The sequence below is a fragment of the Antrostomus carolinensis genome, unplaced genomic scaffold, assembly GCF_000700745.2.
Source record: "Antrostomus carolinensis isolate BGI_N321 unplaced genomic scaffold, ASM70074v2 scaffold15435, whole genome shotgun sequence".
NCBI classification, from domain to species: Eukaryota; Metazoa; Chordata; class Aves; order Caprimulgiformes; family Caprimulgidae; genus Antrostomus; species Antrostomus carolinensis.
Genome location: NW_010314504.1, coordinates 26,583 through 53,797, shown reverse-complemented (window position 1 = coordinate 53,797; position 27,215 = coordinate 26,583). Strand labels below are relative to the sequence as shown.

General features: G+C 38.1%; 1 protein-coding gene across 1 annotated transcript in view; it reads left to right on the top strand.

Moving 5' to 3' along the window:
• Positions 1–27,215, top strand: part of LOC104524710 (regulator of telomere elongation helicase 1) — a 46,457-nt gene that overhangs the window by 1,899 nt on the left and 17,343 nt on the right. Inside the window, 26 exon segments of the mRNA XM_029084888.1 lie at positions 1–5; positions 7–37; positions 402–495; positions 1,591–1,672; positions 2,281–2,341; positions 2,571–2,646; positions 3,340–3,424; positions 4,671–4,736; positions 6,546–6,699; positions 7,038–7,076; positions 8,042–8,120; positions 8,801–8,898; positions 9,533–9,588; positions 11,834–11,908; positions 12,790–12,871; positions 17,204–17,336; positions 17,503–17,616; positions 19,224–19,264; positions 20,356–20,441; positions 20,957–21,034; positions 21,739–21,816; positions 22,441–22,584; positions 23,396–23,511; positions 24,331–24,454; positions 25,631–25,784; positions 26,438–26,592. The exon segment at positions 1–5 is cut by the window's left edge and continues 175 nt beyond it. Of these exon segments, the coding sequence (XP_028940721.1) occupies positions 1–5; positions 7–37; positions 402–495; positions 1,591–1,672; positions 2,281–2,341; positions 2,571–2,646; positions 3,340–3,424; positions 4,671–4,736; positions 6,546–6,699; positions 7,038–7,076; positions 8,042–8,120; positions 8,801–8,898; positions 9,533–9,588; positions 11,834–11,908; positions 12,790–12,871; positions 17,204–17,336; positions 17,503–17,616; positions 19,224–19,264; positions 20,356–20,441; positions 20,957–21,034; positions 21,739–21,816; positions 22,441–22,584; positions 23,396–23,511; positions 24,331–24,454; positions 25,631–25,784; positions 26,438–26,592 (2,306 nt within the window).

Below are 27,215 nucleotides of genomic sequence, written 5' to 3'. Positions count from 1 at the left end.
CCCGGGGGCAGCGCTGCCACAGACGCCGACATCCCAGGTGAGTACGGTGATTTTTATCCTCAGTTAATGTTAATGAATGATGTCAATGAACTCTTCTTTTATCTATCTTTTGTAATACGTATATAATTATAAAAATCATGGAGCTGTTGTTCAGCAGCTGAAGCAGTTTCACACCTTTTTATAGATTTTTTAAAGGTGTTTTACATATTTTTATATTTTCTTAGAACGTTAGAAAACTGAACTCATTTTATGTGTGTGAATAGTTAGATGACAGAATTTCTGGCCCTCTCTACACAGCAAACTGTTGCCATAGTACCAGCTGGGAAGGGAGGCTAATAATAACTCTAGTTCTTTCCATGCTATTAATTTTTTTTTTTGCTTTTTTCTCCTCTATTTGGCAGCTTATTACACTGATGTTCCTAAAATAATTTATGCCTCCAGAACTCACTCACAACTTACACAGGTCATTAATGAATTAAAGAACACAGTCTACAGGTAAATGTGATTTGAGATAACGTTCCTATTCAAAGAAAAGCTGGAGAAACCCATCCAGTTTAGTTATTGTTTGGATTTATGGGGATGAATGTATACAAAAAAATGTGTCCATTGAAATGTAGTTCTCTTAAAGTGCCTGTGTAGAACCTGAGTTTCTTTGGTTTTGGGTTGTTTGGGGTTTTTTTCAGACTTCATAGCTTTTTCTATCTCCTTCAATTATAGAATTTCCTGAATTTGGTCTGGTTTTAGTTCTTTACTTCACATAGTTACTTTTAAAATCCAACCCTCACCTTTTTTTTCCTCCCCTGGGTTATTTGGGAGCCTTTACAAATCTTTACTTCACATAGTTACTTTTAAAATCCCCCCCTCACCTTTTTTTCCCCCCCCGGGTTATTAGGGGACCTTTACAAAGTTGAATTTCTTAGGCTGATTTCTTTACTTCACATAGTTACTTTTAAAATCCAACCCTCACCTTTTTTTTCCTCCCCTGGGTTATTTGGGAGCCTTTACAAAGTTGAATTTCTTAGGCTGAGGTAAATCTGTCAGAACTTTGTGGTTTTGCCATACCAATATATATTTGTCTGTCAGAGTTTTCAGCTGTTGATGTGCCAGTGTGTTGACTGAGCTCTTGAGACAGGCAGGAATCATTTGTTTATACCTTTCTTGTAAAGATACAGCCTTGAATTACTGGGAGGATGTTTGTAGAGCTTTAGTTCTTGTCATACCTTACTCACAGCCAGCTCTGGAGTAGCTTGTAATAGATGACAGTTCCCAGATTATTTGGCTGAACTTTAATGACAGAACTCAGATTTTATAGTGGATGTTGTAAGCTGCTCCTCATTACCTCCTGCTGTAAATTACTGCTTGTTACCACCCACTGCTACCAGGAGAGGCACAGCACTATAAAGTCAAATAACATGTAGTCAGATATGGAGCTGTTACAAACAGACTAGCTTACTTACTGGTTTTGACCGTTATTTTGGCCTGAACCTTTTGCTTTTGCAAAATATATAATACCCAACCTAGGCAAGTACAACCGTGTTCTTCTTTCTTGCTTTATTTTTAACATCAGTGTTGTGTGTTCTCTTTGAACAGACCAAAGATCTGTGTGTTGGGTTCCAGAGAGCAGCTTTGCATCCATCCTGAAGTGAAGCGACAGGAGAGTAACCACATGCAGGTGAGAACAGAGCCTGGAAAGCACGCACAGTAAGGATGTGGAGGAGTTTTGTTTTGGTATTTGGTGTGTAATTCTTAACTCTGATGTTGTTTCACTACTGGAGGCTGTAGGGCAAGGTAGTGGTGCTAAATGTGTTTTGAAGAACTTCCAGTTTCTAGTTTTGTCAGTGCAAAATGTAATTCTTTGTCTCTGGTCGCATTTTTCATCCAGAGAATGACGTCATTTGTGTAGAACGTGAGAGTTAATAGTTTGCAGCTTACTTTCTGCCACTTAAAGTGTTTTTCAAGAGCAACAACCATTTCAAAATAGTGCTTCAGTGATTGATTTACCTCTTGTTTTTACAAGTAATATCAAAGATTACTCTTTTGAAAATATTAGTGGCAAAACATAACCAAATTTCCTCTGAGCGTGGGTGGTCTGTGCCGCATAAAAGAGCGTAACTTTTCAGGTGGACAGAGGGACACATGATTTTAAAACTGAAGAACTGTGATCAGCATTTATTCATTAGCTGGTTTTACAGAAAACTAGTAGCTCTTCACTCCTTAATGTGATTTTTCAGTGCTTGACAAGCTGTGTTACTCTTGGCTAAGATATGCTCTGTTTTACAGATCTACATGTGCAGAATGAAAGTGATGGCTCGTGCTTGTCATTTCTATAACAACGTGGAAGGTGAGGTTGACTCTGGAAAAAAAGCCTCTTTTTTGGAGAGGGAGGAATTTGCTAGGCACATAGAGACATTTGAAGGAGTTGGCAGAGTCTGCATATGTCTCTGTTTATTTTGCTCTGCATTAGTGTGTTTCAAGAATTAAATGTTAAGAAGTGGATGAGTGTGATGATTGGGATGACACAGAATCTTTGTGATACTTTTACCTAACGTTGTGGTTGTAATTTTTCACAGAAAAGAGTACAGAGAAAGAACTCACTGAATCAATCATGGATATTGAAGACTTGGTTAAAAATGGGAACAAGCACAGGTAAGTGTTCCCCTCTGACTTTCCTCCCCCTTACTTGTGAAAAGTATTTATCTGTTGATTTTTATTAATACCTTGGTATGAACTTGACAAAGTAGCAGAACAATGATGAGAGCAAAGTGGAATGACTAAATATGTTACAGAGAGAACTTCCAACAAAATCATGAGTGCACTGAAGCCTTAACTTCTCTTCCTGCAATTTTCATCACGCACCAATTTATTTTGATCTTCTTATTCTGTAAAGACTAAATCAGGTCAGAGTCGGGCTCACCACTACTTTATTTCTCGTGAGCAGAGGCTGCCAATATCATCTCACGTAACAAATGATATTGCAGTTTTGTTTCATCCTAAGAGGATGAGATAATTGATTTGTTGAGATAAAATAGTCTAGTGCAGCATTTGCTTTGGGCCTAAAGGGGTGAAATGTTAATGCAGTAAGGAAGACCACTCTTCCTCCTTTAATATCTTTTTTCTTTATTTTATTGAGTGGCACAGCTAGGTGTTATTTTCTACACTTCTTTTACTTGGGTTGTGTGAATGGAGCCAACCATCTGCCCTAAAATTAAACACACCAGTTTCAGCTCCTTAAGAAGTTGATTAGAAACCCTTGAGAGTATGAAACACAGTACGTGAATACACTCATCACATTTCTGCAAGTATTACTTTATACTTTGTACTATTTTTTTTTTTAAACAGAGCTTGTCCTTATTATCTCTCTCGAAGCCTGAAGCAGCAAGCAGATATTATTTTTATGCCTTACAACTATTTACTAGACTCAAAGGTAACATACATCTTTGCTTTTAAATGCAATTGTGTTTCTATTTATCTCATATTGTCTTTTAGTGGATAAGCTGTGAATAACTGATGCACAGCAAACAAACATTCCCAAACTAACAAAACCCAGTTCAAAATGCCATTTTGTATTTTCCATTGTAAAGTTCTTTCCCACACTTCAGAAATACTTTCTTTTTTTGTTTGAGGTCTTCCTATTTTTATAGAATTAGCTTTGCAGAATGAGATGCCCTTGTTGTTTGGTGATCTTCACCTCCTGAATACAAATCTCCAGTCACATACTCTTCAGTATCTTTACATGCGTTCTGAGACACTTCTGTTTCTGCAGCCAGCTACATGATTTCTAGAATAAGGAAATTTTTTCAGTAGACATTGGATGTCTCTTGGAAATAATTGCTGGCTTCGTAAAAAAAATCTGCTGCAATAAGTTGTAGATATTTCATGGATAGAAACCAAAACCTTTGAAAACTCTGTTGAGGAAACAAATCTACTGACATCTTCGTGCATCTTGGAGTAATTAATGAAATATAGTAAAAGACAGATTACATTTCACTGCTACAAAAGACAAAAAGACCAAATGTTTTAATAAATTAAAAAATAAAATAGAATTAAAAAAAAATCTCTGACCACCTTAAGGAAAGAAGCACTGTGAAATGAAGTTGCAGGATCTCATACTGTCAAGGGTGTTTTCAGAGCGTCCGCTTCTTGCAAAGATGACACAAGCATAATTTGGTAAAACTGAGCCAAATCCCCCTTCTTCACACCCCACTCCTGACAGATCCCTCTTGGCAAAAATGGTGACTGAAATTAATTCTGATCAACTGAGGTATCCTAATATGGTACAAACATTTTCTTCTTTATTACATTTGTGACAGTGTCAGTTGTAACCTCCATAAACTTTTACGTGATGCATTTTATCACCTTCATTTCCAGACAAAACAATCCTGTGGTTTATATGTTGGGTAGCAACAGTGATTAATTGCTGTTTTAAAAAAAAAAACAACCAAACAATACCATGAGAAATACATGAAAACCCAAATCTGTCTCATGCAGACAAAACAATCCTGTGGTTTATATGTTGGTAGCAACAGTGATTACTTGCTGTTTTTAAAAAAAAAAACCAACCAAACAAAACCATGACAAATACCTGAAAACTCAAACCTGTCTCATAAACCAGTTTCTCTATATTTCTGTGACCTTTTTGTCCATTCCCTCATTCTCCTCTTCGTCTTTAGAGCCGGAGAGCGCACAACTTGGACCTGAAGGGGACTGTGGTAATACTTGATGAAGCTCACAATGTGGTAAGTTGTTTCTGGTTTGTTACCATTGTTCAAACTTCACCCAAAAAGAAAAACAGACCCAAGCCCTATTACAATCAGTGTGTAAAATCCATTGTTAATGTTCATTATCGTTAATGTTTCTTGTTTCTGTGCCAGTTAAAGCTTTGTAGTTTAATTAAGGGTCCTTTGACACTATTGTGATTTTCTGCAAGGTGACCGTTTCTTTCTGAAGGGTGGATCTGCAGAGTTATGAGGGTGCTCATTTACTTGTTTGGAGAAATCTTTTCCAGGGTGTAAGAAATCCTGAAAGACCCATTCTTGAAGCTCAGCTGCACCAGCTGTCCACGTGCAGTAGATGGCAAATGTCACTCCTGTCATATTTCCAACTTTTCACTCATAGAGGGGGGGGAAAAAAGCTGCATTATGAGATTTTCCTCTCAGTTGGCTGGAAACTGCAGCCCTTTGCCTAAATAAGAAATGCAAAGGAACATTTGAAGTATGTCCCTCTTTTCTACCACATGAACAACCTCCCAGTGGGATTTTTGCTGAACAGCTGCAGAGTTTGTTTTCTGACTGCATGTTCTTGCAGTAACCAGGGCACCGAGGATGTGCTGTGTTGTACTAGAGATAGCTGCAGAGTTACCTCCTGTACAGTATGTGCTCCTTTCATCAGAACACTTTTTTTTCTGTTGAAAAATGGGTGGAAATCCAGTCAGAGTTGTTTGGATTTTGTTTGGCTTTTTCTTTTTTTCTTCCCCCTTTAAAGTGTTTTAAAAATATGAATTCATGCCTGCATGCAGAACTTAACCAGAACAGCTCTTCTAGAGCCACTCGTTCTGCAGTAGTTTTCCCGTGGTACTGTCAGTTCCAGGTTAATATGTGGAAACTTAATAATTACTCTGAAATAAAAATGACTGCTTTCTGAGTAGCTTGATTACATATGCAGCTAGTTCAATGCGGGGTGTTTTTTTTTTAATAGCTTCTTTCTTCATAGCTATTGCAGCCCAGTTTCTCTGTAGGTTAGTCCTTACTATTTATCTTCATTCCTCAGGGAAGATTATTCTTTTTGTGAATGAGAAATTTGTAACAAAACAAAATATGACTTATTTTTCAAGGTCATAGAGAGTTTTGACAAACTTATCAGTTTGGTGAGTGTTCAAACCATTACTTTTTTTTTTTTTTAATAGAAAGTTACTATATTTCCTTTCTTCTCTATAATATTTATTCTGGCATACATTTTGGCCCAGATTTTACATATGAGTCATGTGCATTTTACTGCTTTTTTTTTGGCCCTCCTTCCCTTTTTTCTCCATGCCCTCATCCCTGAATGATGCAAGATCATGAGAGGCAAGGACCATGTCTTCATAGGAGTGAATATAGGGGTACCAATATTTCCTGAGAGTGTGAGAGGGACCAGGAAGTAGCTCTCTTGAAGGACAAACTGATTCTCTAACTAAAAAATTTGCTATTTGGACAATCTGTCATCAAACAGCAAGCTATTTAGCAACTACACGTGTCAAGAAAAATCTATTAGCAGCAAAGCTAAGAATACAGAGGTGACACCTATTTAAAAAAAAAAGGGATCTTAGTGATGGCAGTGATTTGCTACTAGATGGGAATGGTAAAATGTTGATAATGTGGAAGAGGCAAAATCTGTTCTACATTTCAGAAAGTAATAATCAAACTCTTCAGGTATTGAGAAAATGTCCCCTGGCTTGAGCTGGAGATCAGAAATTAAATCAAACCTGGTCATCTGGATTTATCATCAATTGAATTGCAAATAACACACTGTGCAGTCCAAGTTAATGCTTCAATTCCTTGCTATTTTAGGAGAAGTTGTGTGAGGAATCGTCTTCTTTTGACTTGACACCCTACGATTTGGCTTCGGCAATGGACGCGATAAATGTCGTACTGGAAGAACAAGCCAAAGTAGTTCAACAGAATGAAATAAATGCTGAATTCAACATTGAGTTGGCCAGTTCAGGTGTGTTGACAACCACAAACTACTGTTTCACTGGGATTATAGGGTGCCACTCCCAAGAACTGGAAAATAACTTTTCCTAACGGTTTCTGGAAAATTTACTCTCGTTTGTAGATCAGTTATTATTAATTAGTAATCACTGCCAGACAAACATGAAAAGATTTGGCCAAACCAATGTGGCATAAGGGATCATGAAAGAGAACAGTAAGTGGAACACAGAAGATACCTTTCCATGTCCACAGCTGTAGCCTTCATATCCATAATTTCTGAAAAGCCATGAGGAAACTAGAAATGAAACAGACATGAAGCATGCTCTCTGAAATCTTTCCTTTCTTCAACAGGACTGAACATGGAACTTGAAGATATAGCAAAGATCAAGAGTAAGGTTATTTTTTGTGTTGCTGAAACAGTTAATGACAAACAAGGGGAAATGGGTTTAAGCTGAAAGAGGGGAGATTTAGATTAGGTATTAGGAAGAAGCTCTTCACTGTGAGGGTGTTGAGACACTGGAACAGGTTGGCCAGAGAAGCTGTGGCTGCTCCTCCCTGGAAGTGTTGAAGGCCAGGCTGGGATGAGGCTTTGAGCATCCTGGTCTAGTGGAAGGTGTCCCTGCTGCTGGCAGGGGGGTTGGAACTGGATGAGCTTTAAGGTCCCTTCCAATCCAAACCATTCTATGACTCTATGAAAATTGTTTTTGAACTGGTTTCTAAAGGTGACCAAACATAAATCATGTTCACGTAGCATTTCTGTAGACGTTGTTCATAACTGAGAAATTCATGGAAGTTTAGTTGTCCCTTTTTTTCAGAGAATTTTGTGGAATGCTTAGTTTTTTCCCAAGAAGATGAGAGATTTGGCAGATGAATCCTTTGCTTCTTTCTTTGCTGGAAGTTCTCTTGTTTTCTAGTCTTGTCAGTGTGCTGGAAATGTGTTAGTTGCATCATCTTGCTGTAAGAGCATAAAGTTAATAGCCAGAGCTTGAGATGTCTCATGTTTACAAAGCGTTTCCAAGAACAACTTTCCCTGTCCGTAGAGAGTAATTTAACATTTTGCTGACAACTGTATTTTCTAAGAGCATCCCAGGCTTCATCTAGGAATTGAGGTCATAGAAGTTCTTAAAGTTTAATGTGAATATTTAGAGTTGATAGTTAGGAAATTGGTTTTGATCATTTTGATTTGTTTACAGGATCAAGAAAACAGCTAGGTTGCTGTCTTTGGTGACAGCCTTTGGAAAAATAAAAACCAACTAAACAACCAAAAAACCCCACATTTGAAAAGGAGGTTTAGATGAGTCCCATAAATGAGTTTCTATGGACACTAACTTTTTTCCCTCTTGGTTATCTTAAAGAAATTCTTCTTCAGCTAGAAAGTGCTATTGATGCAGTGGAGCTGCCACCAAATAACAGTGGAGTCACCAAAGCAGGAAGGTAAATTTCTTCTTATTAGTATGTTTACAAGTTAAAAGTACAGGAAATTCTAGACCCAGGTGAAACTGGGTCAGCTGTTTGGATTGGTAGTACTATTCTAGTTTCTGGGAATAGTATTTATTCAAAGTTCTGGATTTCCTTAAGTCTCTTTTCTGTATAATCATTATTTCTGGTGGAACTCCCTTTTAAAGTGTTTCAAGAGTAGAAAATCCCATGCTGTGTGTCTGCCTGTCAGGTATTCTGAACTGAAAGATGCTCCTGACTGTGCTGCTTTCAGTTTTGATGTCGTGATTTCAACAGAGGTGCTAGTGCTGCAGTGATTTGGTTTGAGGTACCTCAGCCTATTTCTAGACTAAGGCATATTGTAAAAAATTGTTGTAATAAAAAAAAAATCATGGAAATGGCATGCAAATCAGTTTCTAAATCAATATGTGTTTTATTTTGTAGAGAAATAATGGAAAACGTGAAGGATGTGATCAGTATGCTTTCTGTCATGTCAGTATTGTCTGCTGTTCTTTTTAACCAAATACTTATCTTTATTCCTGTAAATTTGTCGTTTTCATGGAGACAAGAATGTGTTTTGCTACTAGATGGTGAAATTGTTGTTATAAAAGAGTAACAGTGTCTGTGTGATTATTTACAGTATTTACCCATTTGTGCTTTTTCTTTGTAAATTGCAGCTACATCTTTGACCTGTTTGCAGAGGCCCAAATAACCTTCCAGACCAAATCCTCCCTCTTGGAATCACTAGAGCAGATTTTACAGTTTCTTTCAGGCCGTAAGTTTAAATTTGTTAGTTGTTTTCCCTCAGACCTTTCTCTGTAATGTAAGTAATTGTGAGTTTGCTTTGTTCAAGGAGAGGAGGAGAAAGGCTTCTTTGTTTAGATTTAAATTAGACCTTTGTCTTTTTATTGAGACTTGCTGCGAGATCCTCTGCTGGGAAACATGTTTTATGTCTGTTCATGCAACAGAAGTGTATTTCATATATTTTAACTGCTCCTCTATAGTCACTGTTTTAAGCATACTCGTAGTCAGTTTTCTATTCTTTTTTTCATTAGACTAATATTAGTTATGTGAGCTTTTGAAAAAACCAAACCATTTAAGCATCCTTATCTTTGTTTTAATTGTCTCCTTTCCAATGTTTAGTGTAGAGGAGCCTTAAGAACTTCATGTAATTGTCTCAGGTGACAGCTTCCCAATGTGTCAGACTTGAAATTTCCTTTGGAATGCCAGTTTTACATTTCTCCTTGCAGCCTGAATAATGATTAAAAACTTGAAATCATTTATTTGTTTCAGATAATATTTTAAAGTCATTGTGTTCACGGAGTGTTGTGTTGTTCAAATAAGATATGGTTATATATAAATGGGTGTATATTTGTGTTGTAAAAGTAATTGTGCTTTATTCTCTCTAGGTACTGGGGTATTTGTCAATACCTCTGGGTTGCATAAGCTCTCAGATATTATCCAGGTAAGTAATCAATGCTGCTTCCATAAACCTCTGAAGGGTAGAGGAGCTGGTTTAAAAAAATGGTGGAAAGACCTTGGGGACATTTTATTCATCACTGTACGTACAATTGTGCAGTGATGGAAGTCTACAGGCTTTGAGGAGAAAGCTGCTGCCTAATGGGTTGATCTGCTTTGATTTTTACCCAGGCTGGTTTTTTTATAGTTGTGGTGTCCCTTTTTGGAAGGTGCTTGATTTCAGCTTGTCTGGTTTTAACCTCCACCAGGTGGAGCTGGGTTATTGAGCTGTTTACTTTCTAGCAGCAATGTTTGGGAATATGAGACCTTCTCATGAAATAACAGGACAGGCTAAGGCAAAAAGCGAGCAAAAGAGAATTTAACTGTATTTTAAAATTTAATTATTAAATGAAGGGATCTGTAAAATAATAAAAACAACTTCTAGTGCCACAGGAACTGAGTGTGGTGCTGTGGGTGTCCATGTGGCGCTGTCAGTCCTCTCCGTGTTGTGCACTTACAGAACACTCATTATGAAAATAACTGGGTCCCATAAAATTAGAAGGTACAGCAGGCCAGTGGCCTGACATTCAGTTTCTAGCTTCTCTCTGAAGTTGAGTAAAGCTCTAATATTCTTTATAAGTTAAAATTTTCCTGCAAAACATTATTAGATGTTTGTAGGAGGTCAGCTCAAGTTAACACAGTAATTTCTATAGATGTTTAATTTTTCTTAATGTGACTTTCTGTGCTTACTTTGTCTAGTAGCAGCATATGATGTCACCTTGCACCAGTTATGCTAGTGGAGAGCAGCATGTGTCTCCAAAAGGACACCACAGAATAGCACCCTGTGTAAAACTAAAAAGGAAGAAATGCATTCAAACTTTGCAGACCTGCACGATAGAGACAAGTTATCTGGCTGTGTTTTGAACGGCCCTGGTAGATTTGCAGTACTGAGCTTACCAAATGGATGCTTGTGAGGCTGTCTTTGCCGTGGCATCCACAGTATTTCCTTTTTATAGCAGCAGTTTTCCAGGGTTTCAAACCTGAGGGAGAAGAAGATTCAGAAGTAGAAGCCAGGTCTCCTGATCCCAGTGACCAGAGCCCACCAATTAGTGTGTGCTACAGGACTGGGGGTAGATGTGTGCGCTGTTTTAGCCTGTGGATGGATAAAATGTGATGTGAGTTAGAAGAGCAGTCTTTTACTGAAAGCTAAGATCCCTTTTCTGCTGCTGTGGACAGGCACATGGACAGTTACTGCAAATCATCTGCCGTGGGGTAGTTTCTTATCTTGAGATATTTTTAAGTAGGACTAGGTCACAGTTAGTTGGTTAAATGCAGTGCTTTCTTTGTGCAGAGCTTTGTCTTCAAGACTCAATTTATAAACAGCTTGTCTTCACTAATAATATATATTTTTTCTTCCTTTGAGAAGAACACTTATGAAAATCTTTGTACGCCCTGTCTTTGGCTGATTTTCAGAAGTTAGTATTTCCAGGAATTGTACCTTTTTTTTTTCCTGACTAGTGGAGAACATCTTTCTTGTTGCAACCAGCTGATATTCTTAGGAGCTTGGGTAATTCCTTTTAAATGTCTGAAGAAAATTTGTTTAGAAAAATTAACAGAAGTTATAAATATTTGAGAACCACAGCTGTTTTAATTTAAGTTGCACTGAAATCCCATATGTTTTAAAGGGCATCACCCTTAGTCATAAGACATCACATACAGGAAAGGGGAAGAAACATAGCTCTGTGTAGAAGAATTGATAGAAGCTTTTAATTTAATATACAGACAGCTAGGTATGATTACATACTTGATTTTTTTTTTTCTAAGCAGCGTATTATTAGTGTTAGGTTATCATGGCTGAAATTTTAAACTAAGGTAATTCAGAAAGTTCTTTTACACTCAGTTGTGACTCTGTGATCTCATGAATGTTGTGTGTTTATGTTTATCCACAGCAAGAAGTCCTGAACAGTGTGAATAATAATACTATAGTAATGCCATTACTCTAGTTTGAATATATTTAGATACTGGCTTGCATTTTTTGAAGCAATGAAAAAGCCATGTGGCTAGCAGGAATTGCCTGTAAAAATGTGTTTATTCACGTTTTTCTGTGTTTATTTAACAACAGGAGCAAGGAGATATATTTAAGTTATCACAACACTAACTTTTGTGGAGATACTTGTCAGTGCAAAGACACATTAGGGATTTTGCTGGAAACAGTTGTTAAATCTTTCCATTTGTTTACATCCATGTTCCAGACAGTATTCAACATCGATCCTCCAGAAGGCACAACAGGTTTCAGGCCACATCAGTCGATATCTAAATATTATAAGGTATGGGATGCTTTGTGATCTACATTTTTCCTCACTGCCATTTGATGTCTGTGCTTAGTGTGTCCAAGACTCAGAAGGTTGTGGATAGTATAGCAAGTGAAGTTGATTACAGGGAGGATATGTAAGTTCTTCCAGGAAAAAAAAAAAACCAAACCCACACCAAAGGAACTGTAATTAGTTTAAGTTCCAAGGAAAAAGGGGAGCCACACAGTAATTTTTAAAGATATTCTAAAATGGAATTAGGAAAGTGCAGCAAATGTGAATTATTGAAAACTTTATTACTGCATATTGTGCAAGAATTGATGAGTTCTGCCAATAATCTCTTCTCTTGACTTTAGCCTATTACCAGGCAAGTACAGTGCAGCCACTAAACCTTCCCCCCTGAAGTCCTTATAATTTATTTAGAGTTTGGGACTTACAGGCTGTGATGCTATAATAAATTTTAGGAACAGACCTTTTTTTAGATGAAAGGTAACTGTCATATTAAGTTTAAGCCTTGATACTGTTTTTGTTAACAGATGAAGCAAGTCTTTCTAATGCAATAATATTTTTTTCTGGTCCGTGTGTTTTATTCTTGGTCGACAACACTCAAATAATTGGTTTCTTTGTGCTCAGGACAGGCCATGAAAAGCTGCTCCCATAAACTGACCCAAAGTGGGTGGTTAAATGGTCATATGCTTCTTTGCTCTGTGTTAGATATGTTATGAAAGACTGGAAACAAAATAGGAAAGACAGGCAGAAAATAATACAACCTTATTAACAACATAAAATGACACTCATTACATTAATTACCCATAGTATGGGCTAGCTTTTTTGAGGGATGAAGTGCAAGTTCATTTCTGTAGCCATCTCTAGAAATATTGCTTGCTACTTTCCTTCAGGTACATATTCATCTGGATGACGGTAATCAGAAGAAGAAACAAAGGACAGATCTCTGGAATTCATCATCTGCAAAAAAACAAGGTATGGGACTTGGTCTTGGAGAGGCTCATGCAAAAGCTGGATTGCAAACAACCCAACTGCTCCTTTCTAATTCGAATCAGAGAAAAGAATTGAAGACACCCCAATCTGCATTACTTCATGTTTGTGAACAGAGAGTCCTCTGGCAAGTTTTGGAATGCCATTGTAGGATTTTGAGTGAAACAGAACTTATCTTAAATGTTAAAAATTACTCTGAAGAATAAAGGGCTGAGCAGAATAATTCAGTGAGGGCATGCTCCAGATCAGTCTATACCTAAATGGTGCAGTAGTGTTCCTCACAGAGCTGGAGTGCATGGCTTGTTGCTGTGGTCCAAGTTAAAACCATCACTACATGTGGGATTGGGGAAGGTGTTTTTCCTCCATTCAGTTAGCAGAGAACCAATGGGTGGTTTGCTTGTAGGGGTTTTTTGTTGTAAGAGAAAGAGACTTGGGGCATTAGTGTTGCTCCACAGCTCTCTCTTTCTAGAACAGGGTAGATTTTTAAGGCTTTGGGACTTTAAATTTGAAGAATTCCAGGGTTGTCTGAAGATGTTCCTTTGCAATTTTATATTTCTAAGTACAGCCTCACTGTGGATACAGGGAGATGAGGAGGTGCTTTTCACTTTTGTAGTTCCTTCTGAAGGGGAGGTGACATAAGCAATGTCAATATAAAATATTCTTGTATTAGTGCTGCTTTGTGCACTGCTGGAGTTCTTCTAGTACAATTATTCCAGTGAAAGAAAATTATCTCTATTATGGATCAGTTGCTTGTGTTGGTGTAGGGTTTTTAATCCTGGAATTGCCCAGATTGGAAAAGCCCTTTAAGCTCATCGAGTTCCATCATGAACCCAACACTGACAAGTCCCTGACTAACCCATGTCCCTCAGCACTATGTCTACACGACTCTTCAATCCCTCCAGGGATGGGGACTCCACCACTGCCCTGGGCAACCCCTTCCAATGCCTCAGAACCCTTTCAGCAAAGAAATTCTTCCTCACATCCAAGTGAACACAAGACTGGAGGTGTAGTCTCACCAGTGCCCAGTACAGGGATAAGAGAACTTCCCTGGTCCTATTGGCCACACTATATCTTCAGACCAGCCAAGAATGGGAAACCCTCCTTCAGGATTGATGTTGAGGTTCTTTTATCCTCATATCAGCTGTATTTCCCTATGTTGTGTTAAATACAATATCAGTGTTGCTAAGGCTTTAATTACTTCCTACAAGGAGGAGATTCATGTATTGATATGATATTGAAAATGTGTGCCAAAGGTATTAAAAAAGTAAATTCCATGAAAGTTCTTAATCTCTGTTGAAATTAGTCATACATAGTGGAGGAATTACATTTGGGTGGCTCATTCTGAAGTTCTGTAGTGAAGGCTCATGTGATGTGCCAGAGAAATAATGCTTGAGAATATGAATTCTTAGCCAGAAAGCGCCATGCTAGGTGACAGCCTCAGGGCACCGTTACTGTCTCTGAGACAAGACTTTTTTTGAGCAACTTCCTAAATTCTTCAGGGCATGTTGTTACTTCTTGGTAGTGTCAGGCTCAACTATGCTTTCAGGCCTTTTTGTTCAACTGGGGTTTCTCCATCTCCTTGTCTCTCTCCTCCAACCTATTTTGTTCCTTATGCTCTGTAGAACTTGGTATCTGGAACTACCTCAGTATAACCAAGCTTCAACACAACATATTTAAAAGAAGAGAAACTTGGCTTCTGAATCAAAGGCTTATCCTAAGGCTCCTATAAAGCAGCACTGAGCTTGGCTTTGTTGGGCTTCAACATTCATTCTTTTTGATATTTATTTTTTAGTAAATACAGTTAGGTGGAAACCAACATCTTCTGATTAAAGACAGATGGCAGATCTCTCTACTTAAGTCATCTTAATAGAATACTCTCCAGGGATCTTAGTTACAAGGCAAGGCATTTACAATCTCATAACTATCTACTTAATTACTCAGTTAAGTGCTCTTGAGAATGTAAATATTTGTTTCATAGAAGTCCTTTTCTTGAGGACAAAAGTAATGTTTTTCGTAGAATGAGTTTCCACGAATTCAGTGGTTTTGCACATAACATCCACTTAAGTGTTTCCACAAAGTAAGTTCTGTTTCTGTTTCTGAACAGAAGCATACTGTTTGGAAATCTGAAAATACTGTTTTCCTGAGTTATTGCTCAGTTGGGATTTGAAGTTACAGCAATAATTCTAAGTAGATTTTGTTAAATATGTCTGCAGGAAAAGGCTAATACAAACACTTCAGGTTTATTGCATTATTTGGAGGATTTATACACAAAACAGTACAACACAGTCACAGAATGTTTCTGTGATTTAGGAGACGCATCCTGATAAGTTTGCTTTTCAAATAAAAACAGTATTTGCCGGTACCTATGCAACAGCCGAGCAGTTTGTTGAGACTTGCACTACGTACAAACCCAGTGGAGGCCAGACAAGACTGATCAAGTCTCCAGTTTCCTGTAATGGTAAAGCAGATTGTATAGAAATAATGCAAACCTTTTAAGAATAGCTATTTTCAAAGGCTTTTGTGGAAATTATTCACTCTGCTGTAATTCTGTACCAACTGTAATTGGTGAGGAGAGGCAGCATAGCTTGGGATAGCTGCTGACTGCCCTAGCTCTCTGTCCTGTGCACAGGTGCCACTTTTGAATGCAATATTGAACTGTTGCAGGTTTACATTAAGATAAAATGCTCTTACTCTTGGTTTGCTGTAAATCACCGTGTTGTAAACTATTAGAAACCATTTTTCCATCGATTAACTGTCCTCATACTGGGAATGGAAAAAGCTGCTGCAGAAATCTGCTTTGTATAACATACAACAGTTCCTGCTGGTGAGTGGGACCTTTAAAATGGATTTAATATTGTTAAGCTTAAAGACATCATTGTAGAAGACCAGGCTACAAATGTACTACAATCCCAGCTTCTCCAGGAACTGGGCATGTGGTGCCTGGCAGTCATCCTGCAGAGTTACCGAGAAGTATTGCAAACTGAGCACTGGGGAGGCAAATGTGAGAGGCTGGTGGTGCTCTCCTCCAGGCCATCCCATGTCAGCACAGTTTGCTATTGTGCTGGAATTTCTCAAGCTTTCTGACATAAGTGCCTTTGCTCTTGTCTGTAGGTACTTACTGGCCTGTCCATATACAGATTCTAACTGTGATTTGAACCAATTCTTAGTGTGAATTAAAGAGAAACAAAATTTGCTAAATTTTGGAATGTGATTCTTCTAGAATCTGGACGTCATCTAGATGGATTTACCCAAATGAGATGGAAGGATAAAACTTTAGCTTAATACAGATGTTACCTTGTAATTCTAAGCAGTAAGTGACTCACTGGGCACATATTACTGGGGATTTCCTGAAACTGTCAGCTCCTTTTTGGAAATACAGTCTTTGAACGAAGCATGTGCACTCAAACGACGTGCGCGTGATGTGTGGATGCTAGCTTTATTTTTTGAATTATTTTTTGTACTGAAACTAAAGATGCAAAACAGAATCCAACAGAAACAAAAGCTCTTTCATTTGGCTCCTCTTGTTCTTGACAAAGATGATGGTTTCATTCCCTTGTTCCTTTGACTGGCTCTGGAAAACTGAAGCTAAGTTTTCAGCAAGACCAGCAATGGTACAACTATAAGCTGAGCACTGAAAGAAATTACTAGTGTGGTTTATCCATTTTTATTTATATCCTTCCTGTTCATAATTTATGGTATGCCAGATTTACAGTGTCATGCACATTGTATATCCACCTCCCACAAAAGATTTGAGCAGAAGTTGAAAGGTTTGGCAGTTGACTGTGGGGGAAATGGAAAGTTTAGGTGAAGGGTTGGAAATTCCTGATGGAGATGGGGTCCTTATCTTTGCAAGAGCAGAGGTGGAGGGCTGTGTGTATATATATATATATTAGTAACTTCAGTTGTTTGTCCTTCATCCTAGTATTCTGCAGTTCTTCTACCATCCTTCCCCTTCCAGTTGTCTTTGACAGCAGGACATGAATCAGTGGATGGAGGACTGAGCGGTTTTATCTGCTCAATCTGCCTGTTACTTGCTGACTTCTGATGTTCTGTCTTTTCTATAACCATCTTTTGATTAAAAGTATAATTTACTTGAGGTGTGAGGGAGCAATGACCTTTTATACTATATTTTGAATGGGCATAGTAGTTAAATCTGGGAAGGACCAAAGCTGAATATACCATACATTTGGAATTTTAGCTTTGGATGCTGGCAGTTTTACTTGCAGAAGTTCAGATGCACTGTGCTGTATGCTAGTCGTATTCTAATTTTTCCACCTACAGACTTGCTTCTTAATGTTTTCTCTTTATTTGATACAGGAAAGACCTTAAGCTATTGGTGTTTCAGCCCTGGGTACAGCATGCATGAGCTGGTTCGACAGGGAGTCAGAACAATTATCCTTACTAGTGGGACTCTCTCCCCCATCTCATCATTTACAATGGAAATGCAGATGTAAGTACCTATGGTGTGAACACTGAAAATGAAATCTGCTGTCACTGGAAATGCACAGTCTGCTGGTTTTGGGTTTTATCTTGGGATTTTTGAGTGTTCTGGACTGGTAACTAGTAGGGAATCTTATAACGAGTATGACTGGGATCTTACTTCTGTATTTCTTTAGCCCTTTTCCTGTTTGCTTGGAGAATCCTCATGTTATTGATAAAAACCAGCTCTGGGTTGGGATCATTCCTAAGGGACCTGATGGAACTGTGCTTACTTCTACGTATGAAAGAAGGTAATGAACTTCCATGTGGAATTCAGCTTTGAAGTCTTGAGTTCCAACATTTTGGGAACATTAAGGAAAACACATCCAAATATTTGTCAAGCTTTTCATCATGATTTTTCTTAAATTTCTTCAGTCTTTCATCATGTTGACTGTTTCTGTTCTTCAGAGGAGACAGTGCTTCTGCTGCAGCTTCTTTTGCCAGCAGAACATACTGCCAGCAAGGAAGGCCAACATTTGATTTCATTGTATGTTGACTTCTGGTGTGCAATACGATCATTGGCATCTCTGCACATGACTTTAAAAGGCAGTTTCATGCTTGGGTACACATGGCAGCAGGTTCTGTGCTTGCCAGTTCTCTGAAGTGACTGAAGAGTGGCGTCACATTGGTGCTAGTGCTGAGTTTAGGGATGTAATCCTTCCGTAGTGTTCTGAAATGAGGTTCAGTTCCTTGTGTATGATACACGTGTTCTCCCATTTAACTCTCTTCCTGTAATGCACACGTTTTTATGTGTTGGCACATTCTTAATTCTATTTCCATTTCAACATCATAGACAAACCTCTGGCTCAGTAATTTAGCCCGCTGCAGGCCTGACTTACTCTTTTTCAGCAATACAGAAAAATAAAAAAATAGATCTCCAAGAGCTTTTACTGGAAGAAAAAACAACCAAAAAAAAAGTATCCACAATAAAAACCCCCAAAACAAACAGGAAGAATGCCAGATATTCCACAGAACTGGAAAGGGACTCAGCAATTGATTTTTACAGAGAAGTAGTAGTCTGGAAAACCCTCAGACTCTATTTTTCTGAAGCTTTTCAGCAGCTTAAGGTGCCATTTCAGTGCATTTTGTTGAAGGTACTGTCTTTCAAAGGGGGAAGGTTGGGTTTCCCCCCCTGAGGCTTAGAACACCCTTTTGAAGGAAGGGAATTCACAGTGTTTGCTGTGTTTTGACAACCTCTGTGTGGTGATGCCAGTATTTGTAGGTCTTTTAAAAATAAATATATTTGGGTTTTTTTCCCTTACATATGTAAGTTTCCTGGGAAAACAGTCTGCCAAACTACAGGGCAATAAAAAGAAAGAAAGAAACATAAAGGCATGAGAGAACAGGTGACTTTTCACTTGGGACTGGAAGAAACAGATAAATACTATCCATTGCAGAGTAGTACTTTTTTTGGTCAAAGCAAAAGTAGTTTATTTGACTTATGCCATGAGTAATAATAACCATAATCACCAAATTTGCCCCTTTTGCTCCTGCCCACACCTAGTTAATCAATAATTATTTTAAATAGTTGTAATGTTAGTCAGACTTGGCAGAATCTGTGGAGTTTTCTGTCAGAACTTTCACCCTTAAATTGTTGGTATTAATCATAAAAATCATGTGGCTGCCCATTTCCACTTGCTACATTTTGATAATATCATTTTCAGTGATAATGGTAAGAATATGTAATAGTGATAGTAACACTGATCTAATGTCCTTGGCATGGGTGCTGGCCACAGGAAGGAGAGCAACTGGGAGTACAGATGTGCTATTTCAGATAAATATCAGAGGAAGTCAGTATGTATGAAGAACACAGACAAGGAAATATAATGATATTACTTGATTTTTTTTTTCTTTGTAGGTTTTCAGAGGATTATTTATCTTCTCTGGGGAAAACAGTTGGTAAGTGAAGTGTGGGAATTTCAGAAATGGGTTGTGGCACAGGGTTTTTTTAGAAATCTAGAAGGAGAAATACTAAAGAAGACATAATAAGACAGAGAAAAGTAAAGGATTGCATTGCACCCCAAAATACTGTCTGGTTTTCTATGCTTCTGTTTGCTCAGACAGCAGTAATTGGCTACTCTAATTGCGTACAGAAATGAGTTCAAGTCCTTGGTTTAATATTTCCAAGTTAGGAGTTCATTTTTGCTGTCAGGTGTTTGTGTTAAAAGTGTGGTCCCTAAACGCAGTCAGAAAGTGGCGCAAACTAGAAAATCAATGCCCAGAGATGATGCAGCCAAACATCACTTGCAGAGCAGTGCAGGATCAGAAGTCAGCACGATTTCCTGTGGTATTTTTAAAGGCACTGTGTCAAACCTGCCTGAAGTCAGCATTTGTTTTGGATTTTAACACATGAGGACAGAATAAAGGAAGAGCATTTGTGTACCTTGGTTGAGATATGATTGAAAGGAGTCTAGAAATGTTTGAAGGAAATGAAGGAGAGTGCTCTGAGGTGTTTAGCTTGGCCTAAAAGGCCAAAAAAATTGAAATTAAGAAAATGCTTTCAGAAAATACCAGATTAATGGGGTTTTTTTTCAGTAAAGTCTATACTATTTGACCAGAAAAGTCTCCAAAGCAGTCTTGTGGTACCTCATCCATTGCTTTGAATGTTTAGACTGCAGTGAACCAAGAGTGGAGACAATGATCTAAAAATAGATCCCACTGTCACAAGGGGAAATGTGGCAGATGATGATGTATGTCTTTCATCTGTCATGTTTGCTGGAGCTCATAGTATCTTTTCTCCTAAAGCATGTTAACACTATGCTTTAGAAAGCTAGCTAGGCACCTGTATTAAAGTTTATAGCTAGACAACAAGATTATTGAAAGGATTTTTAAAAAATTAAATTATTTCTAATATACGAACATTCATGTCAAGAAAGCAGAAAATATTTTGGAAGGAACCTGTGCTGTTGGTTTCTTTTTCCTCTGCAGTCTGTGTACTCCATCCCAGGATAAAAATGCCCTCAGCTCTACACTTGCCTGTCTCGTTGCAGGTAACCTTGTGCGAGTTGTACCACATGGGCTGCTGGTGTTCTTCCCGTCGTATCCTGTCATGGATAAGAGCCTGGAATACTGGAGGGTATGTTAATTGCTCTGCCTTTATTAGGTGGTTTGGTTACACACGTCAGACAGCTTGTAGTTATGTTTTCTAATAATGCTCATTGAAAATTATCAATAAGTAAATTATAAAATCTGCAAAGTAAAAATCCAGGTCAGGTTTCTTTTTGTTTTGATCACAGTACACTGAAATACAGTATTGTAGAAACCAAAACCAAAAGAATCTTAATCCATTATCTCATCTGATCTTATCTCAGAGTCAATTTAATTTCAATAGACTTCTCTTTATTAAACATCCAAATTATAGTTGGTCCAAATGTTTCAACTCTTAGGAAAAAAAATCCCAATATGAGCATTTCTCCTTTATTTTTAATTTGTAACTGTTGCCGCTGTAACTTTTGTAACTGTTATGCTCATGACTTGAGTGTCCTTCCTGAGACTTGTTTGAACAGTTGTGTTGTAAATGCTTCTCCTCCTTAAAAGTGAATGCTTACTTTCACATGGCCACTTCTGATTTGTTCGTTATCTCTTTAACAGGAGCATGATTTTGCTAAAAGAATAGAAGAAGTGAAGCCGATGTTTGTGGAACCCAAGAACAAAGGAAGCTTTACAGAGGTTGATTATTTGCATTACATACCTATAACACTTTCAGAAATTGTTTTTATGTTTAAATACCTCCTCTAAGATGCATTTGGGTGTGAAACATGAGTTTTAGGATAAAATTAAAATTCTGCTTTGAAGTGTAGGTCTTCTGTGCATCCTTCCTTTAGTCTTTTGGCCGATTGTGAGGGTACAGCCTTCATTTGAAATCTGGTTAACATACGTATGCACTGAGTAATTGAGGTGGTAGAAAACTGTCACTTCAGTAGTCAGCATTTTTTAATGTTCTGTGGGACATTTCCTCCCAGCTTATCGTGCTTTGGGTGTTCAGGAATCGTGCTGTGTCATCTTTTTTTATTTATAGCCACTCTCCTTCTTAGAGTAAATCATCTCCTTGAATTGCTTTCCTGGTTTGCCTGTTTTACTCAAGTATCTGCAGAAGCAGAGGACAGTCCATGTTTTACATTCTCATCAGAAGTGTCTGACATTAATCTTTTATGTTTACCCAGATGCATTCTGGATTTCACAGTAATGTAAGGGTTTTGCTAAGCAAGTGGCTTCTCACGTTTGCAATTATGGAAAGTAAATTATCCTAAGCCAAATTAATCACATTTTAGATCTGAGTGTGCAAGTCAAATGTAGCTAGTACAGGTTTCTATTTGTGCATATGCAAAGGATAATGATGTTCCTGCTCTTGCTTAGACATATTTATCTTTTAGGTAATGGATGCATACTATGATAAAGTTCTCTGTCCTAAGTCCAATGGAGCTGCTTTTTTGGCAGTATGTCGGGGGAAGGTAACGTAACTGAGAACTTATTTCCTCTGAGATCAGATTATATAGTTGATGGAAAAAACCCCATCATTCTGGATTTCATTATGTTTCGTTTATGTGACTGTAATTATATGTGGAAAAATACAAGTAAGATGCCCTGAAGCCTTTTCAAAATTATCTCACGTTTACATGTGCCTCATTCCTGTTTTATTAGAGGGATAGATCTTTGAGTTCGTTAAAGGAGATGAGCATCAGAGAAATTGTGGGTGCTCTTCCCTGGAAGTGTTGAAGGCCAGGTTGGATGAGGCTTTGAGCAACCTGGTCTAGTGGAAGGTGTCCCTGCTGCTGGCAGGGGGGTTGGAACCGGATGAGCTTTAAGGTCCCTTCCTACCCAAACCATTCCGTGATTCTATGATCATACATTTCCTGTTGGCTGCTCGCTGAAAACTCAACTCATTATGTGATAACAACAGTTTTGGAGGACAACCAAAAGAAACATTTGTAATCAAACATGTTAGAACAACGCTGCTGAAAATCAAAAATAGTTCTCACCTTTAAAGAATTTACATTAGCTTCAGACAATAACTGCTGAATTGCTCCAAAATGTCACTTCAAATGCTGTTGATAATGGAAACACTGTCTCTTCAGGCCAGTGAAGGCTTGGACTTTGCAGACACAAATGGACGAGGAGTCATCATTACTGGGCTTCCGTTTCCTCCTCGGATGGAGCCCAGAATCGTTTTAAAGATGCAGTTCCTGGATGAAATGAGAAGAAGTGGTGCAGGTGGACAGGTAATGCTGGTCAACTTCACTGTTGGCTGTTTGCAGGTTCCTGTCACTGTTTCTGCCTCTTGTCTCTGGATTTTGGGTTTTGTTGTCCTCCCAGCCTCATGGGACCATGAATATCCAGAAGTCAAACAACCTTGGGAGTTTGTCACAAATAGTCACTTTTTTTTTTTTAATGATGTTAAGGCTTTCAAATTCTGTCTCCAGTGACATGTTCTCAATCAATATAGGCTCAAAAAAATGATATTAATTAAAGTTTCAGTCAAAATCTTTGTATGTCTGTTATTCATATATTTTTTCTGAGGGAATTATTTCACTCACAGAGAAGGCTGGGCAGGAAGAATTGTTTGTGCTGGCTGGTTTGGGGATTTTTATTTTGGTGGTTTGGAGGGGATGACTGATGTTTGATTTTGGTTTTTTGTGTTTTGTTTGGCTTTATGTTTGGGGGTTTTTTCTCTTGCTTCAGGCATGAGAATGAATGGCATTATAAATATAGTTTATTGTCCTGCAGAATAGCTGTTAGATCTTAAATAACATGATGGGTCTGTTATACTACCAGGGCTGTCAGTGCATCACACCCTAAATAGCCCCTCGAGGTGGATATTACTGCTTGAGCTTTCTGTGCACCATGAGTCAGGTGTGATAGCTGAGTCAATCTCTATTTGGCTTTCTAAAGCTTTTGGAGATTTGTCAGTAAATCTTGTTGGATCCTTTTTTTTTTTTTTTTCATTTCTTTAGAAAGAAATAGTGACTGTACAGCATGGATAATACATTTTACCTCATAAATAATGTTAATTCTTTCTCATACCTATTGCAGTATTTATCTGGGCGTGAGTGGTACAGTCAGCAAGCTTCCCGGGCTGTTAATCAGGCTATTGGCAGAGTCATCAGACATCGCCAAGACTATGGTGCCATCTTCCTATGTGACCACAGGTGAAACCTCGGCTCTAGAACATAAACACACATCAACATCTTTCTATCCCAACAGAAATGTTGATATTTTATATATAAATGTGCTGCTGTTACTGGTTGGAGAATGCTACAATTCATAAGTAATTAAATTATTTTATATAACAGGTTATATAATAATTGCACTACTTTCTTAAAGTAGTTTATCTTCTGCTGCCAAAATATACTGTCTTAGAGCTGCAGAACAAGATTAATGGTATTAATGCAAAATAAGCCAATTTGTTGAATTTAGGTTTGTGATGCTACTGGAAATGATGTGATAATAACATTTGGGTTTGCATTTTCTCCAGCTCTTATTTGAGAAGGCAGTCACCAGCACTGCAGTTCTTAGAGAAGAGGAGGATGAAAATGAGGAAAGATTATATTGCTGAAACAATAGAATCTATATTAATAATACATATTAATATTACATTAATGTCCATTATATAATCCTATAATATTAATTAGTATAAGATGTATGTAATAAGCAACAAGAGTTTAATTGATAGCCTTCAACGCTGAGGCTTGCCTGGGAGCAGTGAGCACGTCACAGTTCAGTACTGCTGGTGCACAGGTCAGGATTTTATGGACAGAAGATGGGAATTGGCTGATTACATGGTATGTGGTATCAACACAGCCCTTTTCTCCTGAGTGAAGACATCACTCCATTATATTTACTGCACTGTTCCAATCTTTTGTTGTCTTGCTGCTCCTCCCTTGTCCTTTTGGACCCTGATCTAGCATTTGTTTAATTCATGTAGGCCAACCTGGTAAATAATTCTCTCCTTTTCCAATCCTACCCAGGTTCACAACTGGGGATGTAAGAGGCAAGCTGCCTTCATGGGTCCGCCCGTATGTGAACGTTTATGACAACTTTGGACATGCAGTCAGAAGTGTCTCTCTCTTCTTCCGTGTTGCACAAGAAACTGTAAGTGTCTCAAAAATTATTGGGATGATTTTTTTTTTATTGATAGTGTTGGAAACTGGGAATACTAAGCCAGCTGAGAGAGAGAATCATAGAATCATTTTGGTTGGAAAAGACCTTTAAGATCCTTGAGTACAACTGTAGATAGAGTCACTTGCCTTGTCACTTCTGGACACTGGAAGCTTTATGGGAAAGGAGATATGCCTCATCTTTCTCCACAAGTGAGCTGGGACAGGATGTGTTGTCATGCTGTGCAACTCATTAGGTTAGATCACAAAAATAACTTCCTTTTCCAGTCCCTCCTAAATAAACACAGCTTTCATTGGATGGTGTGCAAGTACTGGAACTGATGTTAGCATCAAAAAGCTGTCCACCACCTCACCCTAAGGGAGAGGGTATATGTGTGGAAGAATTAGTCAAACCCTTCAATTTAAATCTGAGATGACTGGTACAAAGAATGAGACAAACCCATCCGTTATTATTGCAGTTTGTCACTGGGTCATCTTTGCTAATACGGCTTCTCTCTTAGCTTTAAGAAGCTCTTTTTCTCAGTAATAGTTCCTTAATTTCAAAAGTAATATTGTAAAAAGACTTTAAGACTTTCTATTTGATTGGCCAAAGTCATAGAGAGAAATGAACCGAAAGCCAGAATGGGGAATTCTTTGTCCCCAAAATGGAGATTAAAATAAACACTTAAAATTGCACATACAGTCTTGGATGACTTCCTTGGAAGATGCTTTAGCCAAATGCAAGTTGTTAAAAATAATAAGTTACAGATGGACAACACTGGATGACTTGATGATGTTTTCTGATGATACATGAGAGTTTCATGGTAGATAAGAACCACAATCCAACGTGCTTTGCAAGAAGGAGCTATGTTGCAGGGATAATTTAGGTAGTAATTGTTCTTTAGCAGGGTCATGACCCTTCTTCTGTTACACAGGTCACTTCATGCTAAGCCTGCTTACTACACTTCATCTATCTGTCCCACTTTCTAGTTATTTGATCCTTTTTTTCAAAAGCACTTAAATCCAGAATGCATAACAACCTTGCTGCCAAGGGTTATTTAGGAAGGAGGAGATGTCTTTGGGTTGGTGCTGAGATTTTTGGTTGCAAAGAAACTGGAATGGAAGAGTAGCTCTTGCCTACTGTAACATTTTGTAAACTGCTGGTTTGCAGATGCCCCCACCCCTGCCACAATGCCCTCCTGGCTCTGCTGGTTCCCGAAGTGAAAGAGATACAGCACCGTCTACTTCATCTGAGCAGATCCTCTCCCTGAAAAAAGCCAAAAACTTGGATGACCATGTTCCCAGTTTGAAGAGGAAAAGAAAAGGTAGGTTTGGGTCCTCAAAGATACACTTTTTTGTTTTAAGCTGAAACAAAAAAGGAGGAGCAAGAAACTAGAAACTGGAATGTGAGAGAAAACAAAGAGAGCTCAAAGACTGGTATAAAAGTCTGATCAGAAGGGACATAACTCAGCATTAGAAAATGGAGGCAGATGGGGGCTGAAAAGGTGTCCTGCAGAGCAGGAGGGGTTTGGTGAAATAGCATAGATAGTTTAAAAAATAAGAACTGGAAATGTGTTCCTCACTAGCACTGACTTTCATTTGTCCTTCTTCCATCCTGTTGTATAAATGATCCTTACACTGACTTAAGAAAATGAAAAGAGAGCATTGACCTTGGAACAAAACACTATTTTAAAATTCATGGCCATTTGGAGGTTAAATATGACTGTTGCTTAAGGAAAACTTTAAGAGAAGTCCACCAGGTTGTGGTAACAAATGCTTGAGTAATTTTGGGAGTAATTAACCGAAGTGGTCTTCTTACTAAGTCGTATATTGCAATTTTGCAAGATGTGGAAGATTAAGTAAAGCAACACATCTTTGTGGAATGCTACATAAGATTTTGAGGTATTACTAAGTCAAAGAAAATGCAAGAGATAATGCAGAAAGTTTATTTGTCATCTGTATTATGCTGTGGTGCCAGTAAATAGAGATGGAGCATCCAGCCTGTGCATGGAATATGAACAAGAGCTCATGACACCTAGAAGACAATGTACTGGGCTCTTGGACGCATTGGAGCGCAATGAGAAGAGCAGCGAAGATGCAGAGGAGGAAAGTGACTTGTCAGGAGAGGAAAAGGTAATGGCAATGGTGGGGCAAAATACTTGCTTGTAAGTAAAAATTGTAAGCTCTAAAGCAAAATGAGTTTGGCATTGATTAAAGAGTAGTGGTTCAGCCCTCTTTCAAGAAAAACTCACTGTAATTGGCACTGGATACTTCAAGTTCTCATAATTAGGCTTAATCAAAGGGTTTCCTTGCCACATTCAACGAGGTGACTCATAGGTGCATACTTGCACTGTGCTCCATAGCTGCTGACCACATAGATTCCTGGAAGTTAACCCTGTTCTCTGAAGAGCAAAGAGCTCTCCCTCCAAGAAGAGATTGGTAGATAGACGGTTCCTCCTGGGTGGAATCTGTGTCAGCACTTGGAACATGACCAGATATTGAATTGAAAAAAAAAAAAAAAGGTGCAGGGAGGGGTGAATTAGAAATTGCATTTTTCAGGTGAAAATCTTTTATTTGCCTCAGAGAATGACTATTGCAGACTTGCAAAATATTTTATCTGAATCAAATATCCATTAAGATCAACAAAGCATCTTCTGTGTTGTTAATTTTCTTTCTCTTGGATTGGTATTTTTAGTCCATCAGTGATTAGGCTGTGTTCTTCTCGCTTTCCCAAAATCCCTGTTTGCAGTTGTTGG